This window comes from Rhipicephalus sanguineus, chromosome 3, assembly GCF_013339695.2.
Source record: "Rhipicephalus sanguineus isolate Rsan-2018 chromosome 3, BIME_Rsan_1.4, whole genome shotgun sequence".
Classification (NCBI taxonomy): domain Eukaryota; kingdom Metazoa; phylum Arthropoda; class Arachnida; order Ixodida; family Ixodidae; genus Rhipicephalus; species Rhipicephalus sanguineus.
The window spans coordinates 9,716,554-9,732,514 of record NC_051178.1 but is presented as its reverse complement, the minus strand read 5'-3'; the positions used below and the strand labels follow the sequence as shown (position 1 = coordinate 9,732,514).

At 46.7% G+C, this 15,961-nt stretch overlaps 1 protein-coding gene across 1 annotated transcript in view; it reads right to left on the bottom strand.

Annotated features, from left to right (window-relative positions):
* The window catches only part of LOC119384790 (transformation/transcription domain-associated protein-like), a 946,434-nt gene extending 930,801 nt beyond the window's left edge, over positions 1–15,633 (bottom strand). Inside the window, 2 exon segments of the mRNA XM_049413130.1 lie at positions 7,566–7,654; positions 15,405–15,633. Of these exon segments, the coding sequence (XP_049269087.1) occupies positions 7,566–7,644 (79 nt within the window). The 5' untranslated portion in view covers positions 7,645–7,654; positions 15,405–15,633.
* Between the last annotated feature and the right edge of the window lie 328 nt (positions 15,634–15,961).

The window sequence follows — 15,961 nt, the reverse complement described above, 5'->3', positions numbered from 1 at the left end:
AAAAACACGTTTTGGAGCAGGAAAAGCAGCTTTTGGAGCAGCTAAAAAATCACTGCCAAGCAGAGAAATGGACCGTATGAAGCAAAACAGTCAAATAAGGAGGAACTCTTTTGAAATAAACAGTTCTGTCTCATAATGGGTGTTTGCATAACACTACTGGACCACCGAACAGCCCCGTAAGCGTAAACATTGGCGTTGCGGTCTTATAATGGCTTAGAGTGGCCAAACAAACAATGCAGGTAGGATTTCCCAACTACAGTAGAATCTCGGTGATACGAATCTGAAAGGGGAGCGACAATATTCATATCGCCCAAGATTTCGTATCATCAAAAAACTAGAAAAATCTGTTTTTAAACTACGATATACGCACAAAACATTTATTTCCGTCAAAAGAACTCGCATATGCCTTTCTGTGACACCCGTAAACGGACCAGTTAGGGACGGCACAGCTGGCTGCCGCGAAAGCGTGCGTCAAAGCTTCGCGTGAGGCGAACTGAAAACTAAGTGCCAAAGTCCGCTCCACCATAATGTGAAGATCGACACGAACGCTGAAAGGTTTCGTACCTTTTTTTATTAGATGCGAAGCAGCTTTTGCTTGGGGCTGTGTCCGTCATTCCCTCACGCGTCTGCTCCCCCACGTGCATGCACCAACTCTCCCCCCTCTCCTCGCGTGAGCGCTGCCTCCACTTCATTTCTCCTCTCCTGTTTCTCTCTCCGACACAGCTGTGCGCTTGCATATAATTCGGCGCGCGCGCGCTCCCGTTGCACTCTCCTTCGCAACGACACTATGGACGCTCGCGAAGCTGAACGTAAACGGCAACGCCGGCAAGCGAATCTCGAAGCTGCGAGGCAATGCGAAGCAAAAGCACAACGGAAATGAGCTGGGGGGGGAGGGGGAGGGGTAACATAAGCGGTACACAACATATACACAACTCCACACACAAATGGAACAACAATGGAAACACAAGTGAACACCCAGCGCTGCTTCGCATCCCCACATGACTCCCTTTAGTGGGAGATGGCATAATTTTCTACGACTATATTCCCTTTAACCTACCGCTGCGTTAGCCGCGTACCTTCGGAGCTCGTAGTCGCTATCGGTGATCGCGTTGATAGCGACTGTGGTTTCGTGTGCGGCGGATGCGGCAAACGGTAGTTTCGTTTTCAATCCGCGTGCGCTGGCTGCGCACGTGCCTTCAGAACTACGTCTGAACTACGTCATAGATGCGTCATCTATGATCGCATCTGCCGCGATCAAACCGCGGTTTTTGACCGCAGCGTTTGCGGAAAGCAGCGTCACTTTGACAGGGTGAGCGTTGGACGCGCGTGCACTTTCGGAGTTCCGTCAGTTTCGTCGTCACCATACATGATCATGTCAAGAGCGACCGCGGTATCGTCCACAGCGGTTGTGGCAAATGATAACCACAGTTCTGACAGCGTGTGCACTGCCCGCGCACGTACTTCCAAAGCTTCCAGCATTCTGCTCTCGGCCGTCGCTCGACGGATTCTGTACCAAAGTTCGTATCACCCGCCGCGACAAGGAAAAGTGTTCGGAACAGCCGAATTTCGGCCCATTCAACACAGTGGATATCGGCTGGGGAATTGCGCGAATTCGTATCAGCCGGTTACGTTTACATCAATGCATCCTAAATTCGTTTACTATGGTTTCGCAAAAAGCCTGGATCGGATTGGGTTGCAATTTTTGCCTATGTGGCTAGATCACGCACAGAAATTTCAATTTCCGGGAGATTTTCCTGCCAACCATACGAACTTAAGAAATGGTCGAAACCCGCAAGTCTCCAGGAAAATCTGGGAGACTTGGCAGGTATGCACTATGTAGGAGGATTCCGTTACCTTGCAGGAAAGCTGTTTAGCCTCAGAAATAGAGATGTGGCCGTATCTGCCCAAGAGAAAGGAATTTCTTTGGGAGTAATTCCCAGAACAAAGAGAGAGTCTGCACGAACCACGCGGCCGCCTGGGAGCGTAGCTGAACACTGCGAGAAGTCCAAATATGTCTGACATGCAGGTCTTTGGAGTTTTCAGTACATCTGCTGAATTCTGGTGGTACTGCTTCGTAGCCTCAATGTGCCTCTTGCTTGTAGCATGCCGCTTTATCGCTGCAAAACCATGCTGTTCACAGTTATTAGTCTGACTGCAGACAATGCAAAATCCACTGGCATCGCTGCCTTGGCGACACCAAGATGATATAGTATCACCATTTTCGTCCATCTTGTTCAGGATGTCGACATTGAACTTGGTGGAATGACTTGAGGCTCTGAAACGGCGAGACACGAACACTGCGAAAAGCAATTCCCCTCAAGAAACGTGTAGCGATACGCTTTTTGCTAATCCCACCGAGGACGGAATAAATCTTTGTTGCTAGCCGTTCAATGGCGAACCTAATTTTCCACGAGTTTTGCTCCCCGACTGGAGTCACGTTCCGTGAAAATCCTCAAACAACACGAAGCTGCCAATTAACTGCGCCAGTTCACAGCTGGTGCGAAGCTTGTCCACCATCTTGCCAGATTCTCGGTTTACGGTAACCGCGGTTAGGAGCACGACCTACTGTACTCCTGACCTGCCCAGATAACGGGGGCCCTACGACAGTGCGCGTCCCCGCTCTCGTTCAACCGCTCGCCGTAGGTGGTGCTACCTGTTCGTCTGTTACTCAGCGACCATTTGGACCAACTATACAGAGCGGTTAAGTGATTACCGCACACTGGTGACTAACATGAGAAGCCGTGGGCTTGCATAGTGTTGCCTAGTAGAATGGCTGTGCCCTTTTAAATGCTAGCAAAAAAAAATTCCATATCACTTTCCATATTTTATTTCCGAAGTATTTTGCATTATGCGTAATAATTACACGATATGAGCGCTCTGCGCTGGCGAAACATCACCACGAGCATTAAAGTGGGCGTCAGCGAGCAGGTGCTGACTAGCGTCACAACGCTCATAGGTTACATCCCTAGCGGCAGGAGGTATGAACTAGAATGTGGGCGCTGGAGAGGGGACATCTGGGCAGGTCAGGGGTACAGTAGGTCGTGGTTAGGAGACTCTGCTGTTATGTCTGCTGTAGAGTTACTGTATATGCTACATTCAGGGGTGCAACAGCCAAAATAGGATTTGGAGCAATTTTTGGAGCAGGAAAATCTTGCTTTTGGAGCAGGGAAATCCAAATTTGGAGCAGGCTACGAAAAAAAAAAACTCCCGTTTTGGAGCACAAAATTCTAAATTTGGAGCAGCTTCACAAACAAAGCTTGCTTTTGGAACAGCAACAAAAAATATATACTGTAGTAGGATTGATAGGCGGGCGAGTTGGAACTTATCCATCTTTGCGCAGCGCACGAAATTGACAAGGACACAAGACAAGAGGACGGGACGGGTCCCGTCGTCTTCTCTTGTGTCCTTGTCAAACACGGACACAAGAAAGAGATCAGGACACCACAAACGCCGGCGTTTGTGGTGTCCTGATCTCTTTCTTGTGTCCGTGTTTGCACGCCCTGTCTCTTTTTAGAATGAATACGTACCAACTAGCTCAGCTCTCTGTTATTCTAAGCCATCAATCACATACACCGTCAAAGTACACTGAAATACACCACACCAACGTGCCCAGTTTACAATGCCGTCTCGAGCCTTGTCTGCGACAAGATGCCGCCGCCTGTTGCAATTACCGCAAAACCACGTCGGTGCTCATTCAGTGAGGACCGTCGCGACGGCGACACATTGTTTACGTTGTCAGTCTCCGTGGGATCGCTTCCGCCGCACGGGTGACTCCGCCGCGAAAGGAGCGGCCGACAAAAGGTCGCAGGGTTCGGCTACAAAGGCGCGGGTAGAGGCGAACGGCCTAATGGCCCTTCTAAGCGCCCCTTTTCCGTCGGGCGCCGTCTGCCAATTAGTCACCGTTGATCCGCACTGGTGAAATCTTCCCCCGAACATAACTCCCCGCATCTCGCTGCAATTCATGAAAAAAAAAATGAAAAAGACGCACACATTCCCTTTGTGTGTCTCACTATTTCTCTCAAGTTTTGTTAATCTATTCAAGCAATGAATTACACAAACTACACAGGTCGTGTCAAATAATTATCGCAGTGTCACGTGCTACTATTGGCGACATCAGAGCACAGACGTCTACGTAGAGGAGCGACGTCACAGCACTACCATCTACATAGGGCCATTTTCTCATGTACGTCATCCCCTCATTCTCTAAAACCGTGAACGCCCAGTGATCGTGAACGCCCAGTGCATGCATTGCGCTCGTTAGCTCAATATTGTCAAACCTGGTGAGGGGCCCTTTAAAGGGACCGACAACTGCCCAGAACATGAAATGAGATGACTGCACTGATGAAAAGATTGTCCGTCGCACTGACTCAAACCAACCCTGTTTATCTCGTGAGAGGTGGATTTATATTTTTATTTCTTCATTGAAAGTCGCGAAAAATGACCTTTGGCGCCTCTGGCGGCAAAATTATAAATGGTCCGATGAAGCCGGTCACGTGACCGTTGGTGTACACGTTCGATGACTTTTCTGTTGGTACTGAAATATTGTTCATTTCTTTATATCAAAAGATATTACTCCATAAAATGTACATATAGGCCTGCGGTAGTTGTATGCAACGAAGTGGCGCTGCCTTCGCTTGGCGTAGGCAGCCTTGACACACGCGCAGGCAACCTTGGGCGCAGGCGCACACAACACTGTACAAATAACGAGTAGGTGTATAAAGCCACATCATCTCATTGTAACAGCTTGCTATTTTCAAAAATGGTTGGAAAGCTCAAAATAAAGGTGGTTAAGCATAACTATGCTTAACCAACACGAAGCTGCCAATTAACAGTAACAGTAACACAGTAACTCCTGCGAAAGCAGAACAACGACAGCTTTCACAAGGGCTAGCGGCATCGCTATCAATTCTCAACGTTGCTGGAGCAAGCCTTCATGCGTGTTTGGAGCCTTTCAGATTGAAAAATACTGCTTATAAAATAACTACGTGCCTTTAGGATAAACCACTACAGCTACAAACGCTACGAAGGTTAAGCTTCCTGTCGCGCCGTAAAAAACTGGGTCGAGAAAAATCAGTTGTCGGTCCCTTTAACAGCTTTGCAGCGGACGAGAGCACTGCCATGAGAAGAGCCCACGCTACACTTGAACACACCACGTTACACTTGAATCTTGCTTGGCATATTTGTGTGCTCATTTTACTTTTCTTGCCGAAAGCATACAGAAACTTGAAAGTTCGGGCACCACTCTGACTCGGAGTGCATAGCTAATTTTGCACGTGCAGGAAAGGTTTGCCACCATACTCAATAGACCTGTCGCTGACAGGGTCGCCTCGAAGCTTAAATCTGTCTTGGACAGGGATCCCGGATTTTATATGCTAAAACAAGTGTGTAAAGTTCTGAACGGTGCAGATTTAAAGATTCCAGATACAATTAGAGCATTGAAAGTGCCGGGCTACAAGTACACTCCACTACCTTCAGTGGACGTCAAGCGTTTTTTTTCCGCATTAAACAAATACTGACTGAAAGAAAGCACAACTTCAAGCCCGAAAGCCTTGAGATGGTGCTGGTTTGCCACTGCTTTCATAGCCTTTCTCACAGTGTCCAATCACCCCAGCTTTCACCTAAATCTGTTCAAATGGTTATTCTTCTCCTAATTCTTTTCATGAAAAAAAAATACGATTAACTTTCCCAAAGCACAGAATTTGCCTGCTGTGTTTGTTAGAAGTCGAAGATTTGTCCTGAAGCACGCTGCTGAAGTAATTATGAATTGTGCCTTATATGCCTAAACGGTAGTTTTTAACGCCTATTTATGCCTAAATGACAGTTTATGGTGCCTATTATAGGCGCCTAAAACTTTGTTTTTCCGTGCCTGAACTTCCGGTCTCTACTCATCACGGCTGGCGTGACTCCAATTTTAAAGCAATTTTTTACAAAGATTACCTCCCAATAAATAAATAATCAATATTTTGCAGTATAAATGGCTGGCTAAGTTAAATAAGACATGCTTGTTTTGAAGAAAAAATTATTTCAACGCTGCCTGCTCTAAAAAAAATTTTTTGAGTGGCCTACCATCTTAAAGGGGTACTGACACCTTTTCTTGAAGGCGAGTTTACTCTGCCATACCAACCTCCTGTATGCAGGGACGGCTCTGAGCAAGTGTGAAGCTCAGCAAATGCTGATAAGACATTTTAATTTGATATTAAAGTCATTTTTTCTATGGCGCACCTACTGACATCGACACTAGCTTGACGTCAGGCTACAGTACTAATTCCGGTGACTTCATGCAGCAGTCTGGCTAGTTGTGGTGACGTCAGGTACCAAAACTTCGAAGATGGCCGCTTGTGCGTCATCAAAGCTTCCAAAATGGCCACTTGTACGTCACCAACGTAGCCACGGCGCGGAGTGGCCGTGGAAACGTCACTATATATTGTGCGAGCACGTGACGAGAAGCTCATATCGTGTTGTGACGTCAGGGTACAGTAGGAACCGAAACTAGCTTTTAAAAACATACTGTAATTATTTTTCCAGGGCACAGTCGCGGTTAGCACTACCCTTTCTAGGCTCTTGGGGGCTTGACCTTTCATTTGACGCAAAAAAAACGACAACTGAAAATATTCGTGTCAGTACTCCTTTAAAATGCATCAGCAACCTCCTAAGCTGGTATGGACAAAGCACAGATAAGGGTACATGAGCACACAGTAAAACCAAATACATTGGATTTTCACCTACAATATGCGCACAGAAATTCCAGTTCTACTTTCTACACTAAACTGACACTACAGAAGGCATTTTTATGTACAAGGAACAGTACAATACACTTTTTTATGAACCTGGCTATTTTCCCACTTGTGGGATGAAATAATAATGAATTAAGTTATTGATATGTCACCTTCCTGTTATTAATTAAACATACCCAACATTTTACAGCCACTTTAACAAAACACAAACCATAAAATCCCAAGCTAGAAATACTACAGTAATGCCCCTAAATTTCTTGTACTATGATCACTAAACCAATATATCTGCACGTAATTATTTGTTATCTTGATAAAAGATACATTTGGAAATTATCTGTCATTATCACTATATTCACTGTTCCATTTATTTCTTTTCTTAAATATATTAGTTGTGTGTTTGCCTTTCTATCGGCATATTCAGTGTATACTGCATGTAATTATTTACCTCGATTAAGTTACATATATTTCATTTTACATGTATACACTATATATATATATATATATATATATATATATATATATATATATATATATATATACCTTCTTGACGTACATGCCTTTTTTTATCATCTTTCACTTTCATCTATTTCAGCATGTTATTCAGAAATGGATGTATTAGCTAGCGTAATTGGCTAATGATCCAGATGCATGATTACAATATTGCTGCACCATTTATATTTGCCAATAAAACTCTTTCTTTTTGCTTTCAAATTCATGTCACAAGTAAAAGACAGCTTGAGTGAAATTCTTCCCTTTAGCAACCTGCCCACAATGTGCCGAGGACCACTTAATTAAATGCAGCAAAGGGAACAGTTGCTGCTGGTGACTCACTTGCGGCCGGGTCCTCCAGCATGGAGACAAAGGACCGGTATGTGTTGATCTGGGTTAGTGGGTCCAGTGTTAGAGCCATCTTGCCCAACCTGCAGTCAAACAAATATATCGCACTGCATCACCACAAGAACAGTTAAGCACAATTTGTGAGTGATGAAGGGAACCTGAACCACGGAGAAAGAAGTATTTGAGGAGGAGAATCTTCTAGGTGCGGCAGCACATGAGCGTCACGGAGGCAATGTGGTTTTCGCTGCAGCACGACAGATGGCACTTCCATTGTTTACATGCTCTTCTATGAACGCGACGCATCGCGATTCCGCCTCGTACATTTTAAGATTTCTCAGATTTCTGTCTGTAGCATCCTTTGGTAGATGTGACAGATATTTTAGCTGCAGTTACTAATAGATACTGCCCGAATTATAGGCCATACAGCGCTTGAAGCGAGCTGCTAGCAGTGGCCCCTGAGCAGAGCCGCATGCACGGGTCCCTCGCTCCTCGCTCACATGCTGTGTGCATGCGTGCGTAGGTGGCCTTGGGAGGAAAAGTTCCCTATTAGAGCGAGCAAGCCATCGCGCATTCCTTTGTCATTTGCAGGCTTTCTGCCTCTTTAGCTCGCTCAGTGGTGTCCGTGTCGCGCTGACTTCTCTATCTTTGTGCAAGTTTTTCACGCCGTGACAAATCAGAGCCCTTTGCAGATTTCCACCAGTGGTCCTTCAGGATGGGGCAGAAATGTGTCATGTCAAACTGCAACAGTGGGTACATACCCTGCAAGGAGGAGGTAATTACCTTCAATGTTCCTAGTGACCCGGTGAGGTTGGAAGCGTGGGCTCAAGCCATACCAAGGAAAGAGCGAGAACTCTCGCCTCGTGACTACGTTTGCGAGACTCACTTCTCGGAGAGCAAGTCCTGTCAACATTTGAAAAATTTCACAGGGTCCCTTATGCATTAAACTAAACGACTCGAAGGCTTCAGCCACCTTCTTCAGTCGATGTGTCTGTTCTGCCTCACGCCCCTGCGAAAGCTTTCTGCACCTAACGTAGTTTTGCACCGCCTCCAGGATCAGAGGCCGCTTTCTGCACCTCATCGGGTTTTGCACTGCCTCCCTGATTGGTGGGCCGATCACGGAGGCAGCACAAAGCTACAAAGTCATGTGGTGGCGCCATCATATAATGTCACGTCATGTGGCATCATCATGACGACAAACATTGGCAGTTTGTGACATCATGACGACATCGTGTGGTGACGTCATCAGGTGATGATTTTTTCCGTCACTTATGTTGGCGCTAAAGTCACTGGAATGGGATAAGTACCACAACAGTCCAGCACGCCACCATATTTGGTCCAGCGAGGCTGAAGCTGCGGCAGCGCGGCATTGATTTTACGCAGAGTAATGCATGTTTCACGCATTGCACACGCAACCACTAATGAAGCATACCGATGTTCTCTAACTGATCAGAAAAGAAATAGTGGCAGTTTTCACTTGCCAGCAATGCACACTAGAGCACTGCATGAGCCGATTTTTCCGGCCCGGGCCCAGCCCAAAAACACCATGCTCCGGCCCGGCCGAGCCCGGCCCAGTGTTCTTAAATGTGGCCCGTACCCGGCCCAGCCCGTTTCAGCTAGTTATGCCTTGAGCATAAAGGAGGCACTGTCCAACCTTCGGTTATTGTGAAGACACCCGCCGCACACAAGATATTTTCTAGAGATTGTTTAGGAGCTTCTTTCAGTGTCACAACTTTCACTGGTACATGTATACTTTCGGTTAATTACGCCCGTAAAACTTTTGCGAAATAATTGCAGGGCAATATAAAATATAACTGGAGTCATAGCTGGCCGGTTCATGTACGCACGCAGTGCTAACCACGCAATCTTGTTTTTGCATTTCAAAGAACGAAATATATTATACCTCCATAAAGTGGAAAAAAAAACATGGCAGACCTTTTTAGTTTGAGTCTACATCAATTGCATACGAGCTAGGGCTGTTGAGTAAAAAGTATCAAGCCTCCTGCATACTCGAAATGTTTCCCCAGATACAAACGCGCACATCTTATATATACTAATCTAGGCACTTGCTTTCCTTACACAGCACCCAAGAACGTCTCCTTATAATGGTGGAAATTTATATTAGGCGTTTCTTGAAATTACGTGTAGCATACCGATGAAGCAAAATTGTAGACGTCTTGTACTGTGCAATTTCTGTGCACGCCAATACACTCCAGGTGGTTTAAATTACCCGGAGCCCTCAACGGCGGCGTCGCTTCGGGAAGTTAAACCCCACAAAACAATAAAAACAAAGCCAAACAACGTACACACACAATCATACAGATACCTATGAGACCCGGGCCTAATACGGGCCTGGCTCAGGCCCGAGCCCGACCCGAGCCCGAAGTTCATGGGCCCAATCCAACAATCCCGTACCCAGCCCGCGGGCCGGGCCCAGGCTTTCGGGCCGACCCGGGCCCGTGCAGTGCTCTAACGCACATGCACATACTAACGCGATATAGAAATGCGCGGCATTTACGTGCTCGGCTGTCGGCATTTATTAAATGCGAAACATTTCTTAGCGAACTTCTGCGACTTTGAACGCAGCTATCTATCTTTCTATCTATCTGCCTACGACAGCCGCACTACCACTCGTTCACTTTGCGGGACCTCGTTAGCAGAAACAAAACCTAACCGCTGCCGTGTCGTCTCTTCAAGACATCTTGATAACGCATGACCGTGCGCATGCTATACCCGAAACATCGTTATCGGTGGCACGCACTTCAGTTAGAAAACATGAATAGGGAGCAACAAAAAATGTTCTAGTGGTAATTTTTACCACGACATCACATTTATTTCTTTTTTCGTAGAAGCAGTGCACGTGAGCAGACGAACAGTTATACTCGGGATTGCAGTGCTAGAGGAGTCTCCAGGGGGCCTTCCCAACTTGGGATTTTATTCCTTAGTTACGCCGCGTTCCCGGCAAGTATGCGTTAAGGTTTACTGTGTTCTAAACATATTGAATATTTGTGGCGGTAATCGTGTGGTGGCCAACAGAGCGCCAGTGCTGCTATTTTTGGTGCTCCTGCATGTGCTACCTGTTACAACTGCCGCGGGTGAGCAATGCACATGGCTAAGACTTGTTGCTGGGCGAGTTGGTTGAAATCTATGGGGTACATTTTAGCGCAAACTATGAAAGAAAGCACGGGAAAAGAGTATGGGAAAGCAGAAAGGTCGAGCGCTAAACTTCAACTGTTTATTTGAAAGGTGAAGCCAACAACAAATAACCATGTGCGCATGCTTGCGCCAGTGCGATTTTTTCCCTTACTGGCACACGCACGCGCACATGGTTATTTGTTGTTGTCACACACAATAGACGTGTGAGCCCTAACAAAAGAGCGATACACACCAAGTGCCCCCAGAGGGACTACAACTGAGATTTATGTAAAATCTCTACAATGGGGAAATATGATTTTTCAGCGAAGGTTGCATTACACAGCTTACTAATCACAATGAGTGAAAAGACCAAACAAAAAAATGGGCGAAGCTTGCACTAGGCCACGCAAGCCTTGACACAGTGAAACTGGACAATTCTGAAGACTAATCTGGTTGCTTCTAGATTGTTTTTAGGCCTTAACTAGGTGGTGAGAGTTGTTTCTAGGTCGCTTCTAGGTGATGGTAGCTTGTTTCTACATTGATTCTCAGTGCAGAGAGGTTCGCGTTAAGCCACACACAGTGACAGACATGACGCGAATGTCCAAGCTCCAGAGACAGGAACTCACGCTGAAACCAAGCATTCGTACCTCTCATACAGTCACAGACACGACACGGATGTCCAAACTCCAGAGAAAGAAATTCGCACTGAAACCGAGCATTCGCACCTCTCATAGATCTATGGGCAGGTCGTCGTTGGCATAATCCTGCCATCACTTCGGGGTCTTCTTGCAGCCACCGTTGCCTTTCCCATTCCCTAGTGCAGGGCTAACTGTTGCCTTCTTCCTCTTTAGTGGACCAGTGTTGAGTGGTGGAATTTACCCACTTTCTGTGGCACATACCTGTTTACAATGGGTATAGGTCTCGTGCACTCAGTTGATGGTGCCACCACTCTGCCAGTGCGCAGCACCAATGCGGCCACTTTGCGCATTTTGTCCGTTTCCTTCCCAGCGCGTAGCCCTAAGTTGTGTGCAGTGAACGTCGATGCGTGAAAATGGCAACGCAAAACGAGCCCCGCCTGCTTTTTTTTGGCTACGGACGAATATCAAACGTTCAGGAATACATCAAACAAAGTAGTTCACTTCGACGTGGCGATTTGTATGCCGCTAATCACGTTTACTGTGTGAGATAAGAATCACGCAGTGCCGTCGGTCCATCGCAAATGCTCGGAAAATGCGTCTCACAAATACAGAGCGTGGAGTACGACGTGCGTTTAGAAGCGAGTAAACTTTTTCTTGGCAAATGATAGAAAATACTTTTTATCGGCAGCCTCGCGCGACGCTTGTTCTATGACCGGCACGCATTAGCAGAGTGCTGGGATGGTTGAAATGACGTATTAGCAACGATAAAAAAATAGAGAGAGCATGAAAAGCCCATCTCTTACGTTTTATAGCGCTCTTAGTATGTTGAACACTTTGCTAAATTATATTTTTGAACATGTGTAACTCAGTTTTTCGTCTAGGTCCTCCTATCATAAGGCCGATCCCAAGAACCCTCAGCCCGACAGTCGTACACAGCCGACAAAGTGGGCACTACAGAGGACTGTGTTCTCTCGCAATGGCTGGCACAAACCTCCGTTCGGGCTAACAATAATAAAAGGAACAAGGCAAGGGAACTAACAATGTGTCAATATTACCAGGAGCTGTAGCGTAGCCCGAATTTTTTTTTCGGTGGTGGTTCCACCATACCTTATGTATGTTCGTCCATGTGCTTGTTGCGTGTGTGTACACATACACATACAAAAAAAAATCGGGGGGGAGGGGGTGAATTCCTCTGGTTACGCCAGTGACTTGGATAGAAAGCGAAAGAAACCGCGCGAAGACAAGACGCGCTTGCTTATCAGGTGCGCCAAACGGCTGCGTTCCAACGTTTTCGCCCATCAGCCTTGTACGACATCCATGAAAATGATAAAATTGCACTTTTGGCAGTTTCCCGGCCGTGTTATTGCAGCTGTTATGACATGCGAACTTGCAAGAGCAGACAGAAGTCGACTTTTTTTGCCACGTACACCCGCTTGCGCTGCTAGGGGCCATTGCCAACCTGTTGCGGCCAAGCGCAGCTATGAGGAGGGAACAGGGACATTTTTCCAGCATCCGCCGCAGTGGCACTGCTTGTCCGATTTGAAACAGCAGCGCACGAGGCCTATAGTTTCTCGCAGCCGCAGTTGCCTTTCCTGTTCCCTAGTGTTGGGCTAACTGTTGCCTTCTTTTTTAGCGGACCAGTGGTGAGTAGTGGTATCTATCCAATTTCTGTGGCACATACCCATTTATGATTATGGCAGTTTTCTGACAGGCCACAGAAATGTGTCCTTTTTTTTTAATTTTTAGTGGACCAGTGGTGAGTCGTAGGACTTACCCAATTTCTGTGGCCACAAATTACGGCTGCTTTAAACAACTTCGCTGTTAAAATAAGAAAGACTCGTGAAACACAACATAAAGGTAGCTTATATGTTTGAAATAAAAGTTGGCGGCATGGAAAGCCAGTGTCCTGTAAAATCAGCTAACCCCTTTACAAGTCATTTTCCATCAGAACCCACTGTGCCGTACTTCATACTCCGCAGTTCAACGTTTTGTGCAAACTACGGTGAGCCAAGGCTTGGCGTAAGCTCTGAATTAGCCAACACCTAAAATCGCATATAAGGGTGCTCAAGCGTCGGGGAACGCAGCCACCACAGGACGTGCGAAAAAAAGAGCCTACAATCGGATTTATCTATTCGAACCTATTAAAGCTAGCCGGCCATTAACTGGCGATCGAGACTAAACGTTGAGCCAAATAACTAGTGTTACTAGGCTTCATCTTTTTTAAATGCGAAGCATTTCTTAGCGAACCTCTGGCACTTTGAGCGTTTCTATCTACGTATCTATCTATCTATCTATCTATCTATCTAGCCGCCTACGTCTGGGCGCTCTCATGATCGCCTCCTTAACTTGGTGTAGACCAAAATTTGCATGTGAGGGTAAGAGGATTTGACGAATATGATTGCCGGGTCATGACATGAATAACGTTAAAATCCTGTCGCGTACGTCGTCAAACCCTTTCCACTAGACCGGGCCGCGGTGTACGGGTATGGTGGGCCGCGGTGTACGGGTATGCGCCACAGGTGATTGACAGTTTATATCTACCCAGGAATGGCGAGAACAGACATTGGTTACTTGAATGCTAAAGCGTTAAGGAAAACCAGCATCGGCAGCGTTCACTGAACGAATGGAAATAATGAAAATTAGGATCCCAGCAGGAATCGAACCCAAGCATTCTCCGTGGCAATCAGGTATTCTACCACTGAGCCACACCAGGTCTATAAACTGGTTTGGAAAAACAGCCTACGCAGGCGTAGTATCGGCTCAACGTCAATTGTGGTTGTGGTGCTGTCTATCTAATTTTACAAGAAAGCAATAAACACTACATGATACTCCTACAATGTGTACTCCTACGATACACGCGTCATACCAGATTAACGTCTGTTGTTCCAGTGTTGGCTCCCCTTTTATAGCTGTCTAATCAGCATTACATTTGTATACCTATCATTCAGCAAGCTATATTGAAGGATTGCTCGACCCCGGAGGAATACATTAACGAAAGTTACATATGATATCCACATCACCGCACCGTAAAGTGCACTTCGTCCACCAGAACGGCGCAGTGTCCTCTTCATTTCTTACGAGGTTGGGCGATGGCCTCATGGTGACCGAGGATGATGCCAGATTGCTTGACAGCCGCTTTGTAGACTAGGCTACGTAGGCCATATACGCCCAGGTAGTCTACGAATACGACAAACACCATCCACTCATGTTGGTCTACGTAGCACTATCCAGGCCTACCAGCCTCGAAGGCCTATACCTTACCAATGCGATGGGCGGCTTCAGGTTCCGACATGTCGCCGGCTCTGTCGACAGACAATTTGTCGACGAAATGACCGCGGCATCCACGAATTCCAAGAGTTCTACTATACCACATACTTCACTACACATGGACCCCCGTCACCACGATCACGACCGGATCCTATAACAAGTCATGACCAGCTGCTGGTGCTCACTGATCACGGTGATGATGCCCTTGTTCAAGAACTGTCAAGAACTTCTTGCACACATGTACAAGGGTTCGTGAAACGTGCGTGCGTTCTCGCGACACGTATAAGCACTACATATCAGCTTACTACTTCTGGTGTTGGTAACACCCACGTTGCATACCCAACCGTAAACAACTGGTTATATAACACATATGCGGCACTTCAACATATATATGTGTGCGTATAAAATTCATACAAATCTTTAGCGTCATTTTGTAACGTGTCGCTCAGTAAAAAAAGTTACGCCACAGTCTCCTACCCGCCGCATGCTTCGCATAACATCGACTCCCACGGTACGTGGGATCTGCCGAAGTTTTTTTTTCTTGCGATATGTAGTAGTTGCCAAAAGAATCATGCTGGCCATTCTGTAAACTATGGATAGCCACGAGCTCAGAGAAGAAATCCAAAAACCGCAAAACAATGCCGTTGGCTAGATTGAACCGGCTTTGGGCCTTTTCGGCAAAGTGGCTTTTCTAAAACCAGAAATGTTCAGACAAAATAAAAGAAACAAATACAAGTCAGCGCCGACCCGTCTCTGCAAAAGCGTTATTCAATGGAAGTCGACGACAAAAGCATACCTCGGGTGACGGGAAGCGTGCTACTGTCGGCGGCAATTCATGTGACAAAGCATGCGGCACCGGCAGCTTCCTTCTGGGACGCCTCGAGTTCGGAGCAGTTTACAGCAAAGCTAAGACGAAGCAGCGGGGTGACGAATACGAGAACAGTCGTAGAACACGGCTTTAGCACATGAAAACACGGATTGACAAACGAACGCCATCAGTCGCCGCCATGGCATGATTCAATGTTGCCAGCAGGGTTACCAGATCAACAACAGGGTTACCAGATGGTGCGAGCCTCAAACCGCCAAATTGGACTCCGAGATAGCCCAAACTGCCCAAACATAGCCCAACGCGAAAATTTGAAGTAGCCCAGGGTCACTGAACCTGCAACCTTCGGATGGGCGCTCCCCACGTGTCACGCGATCTGCTAGCTTTCACAATCATGTGCCCACTTCCCCTTTTCGGGAGACTTGAAAATATGCGCCAATGACTGACCAAGCGCCAACCCCCCCCCCCCCCCCCCCTCATTTCCCTCCCTCTCGACGTTTTTTTTTTCCAACCTGTTCTCCGCCACA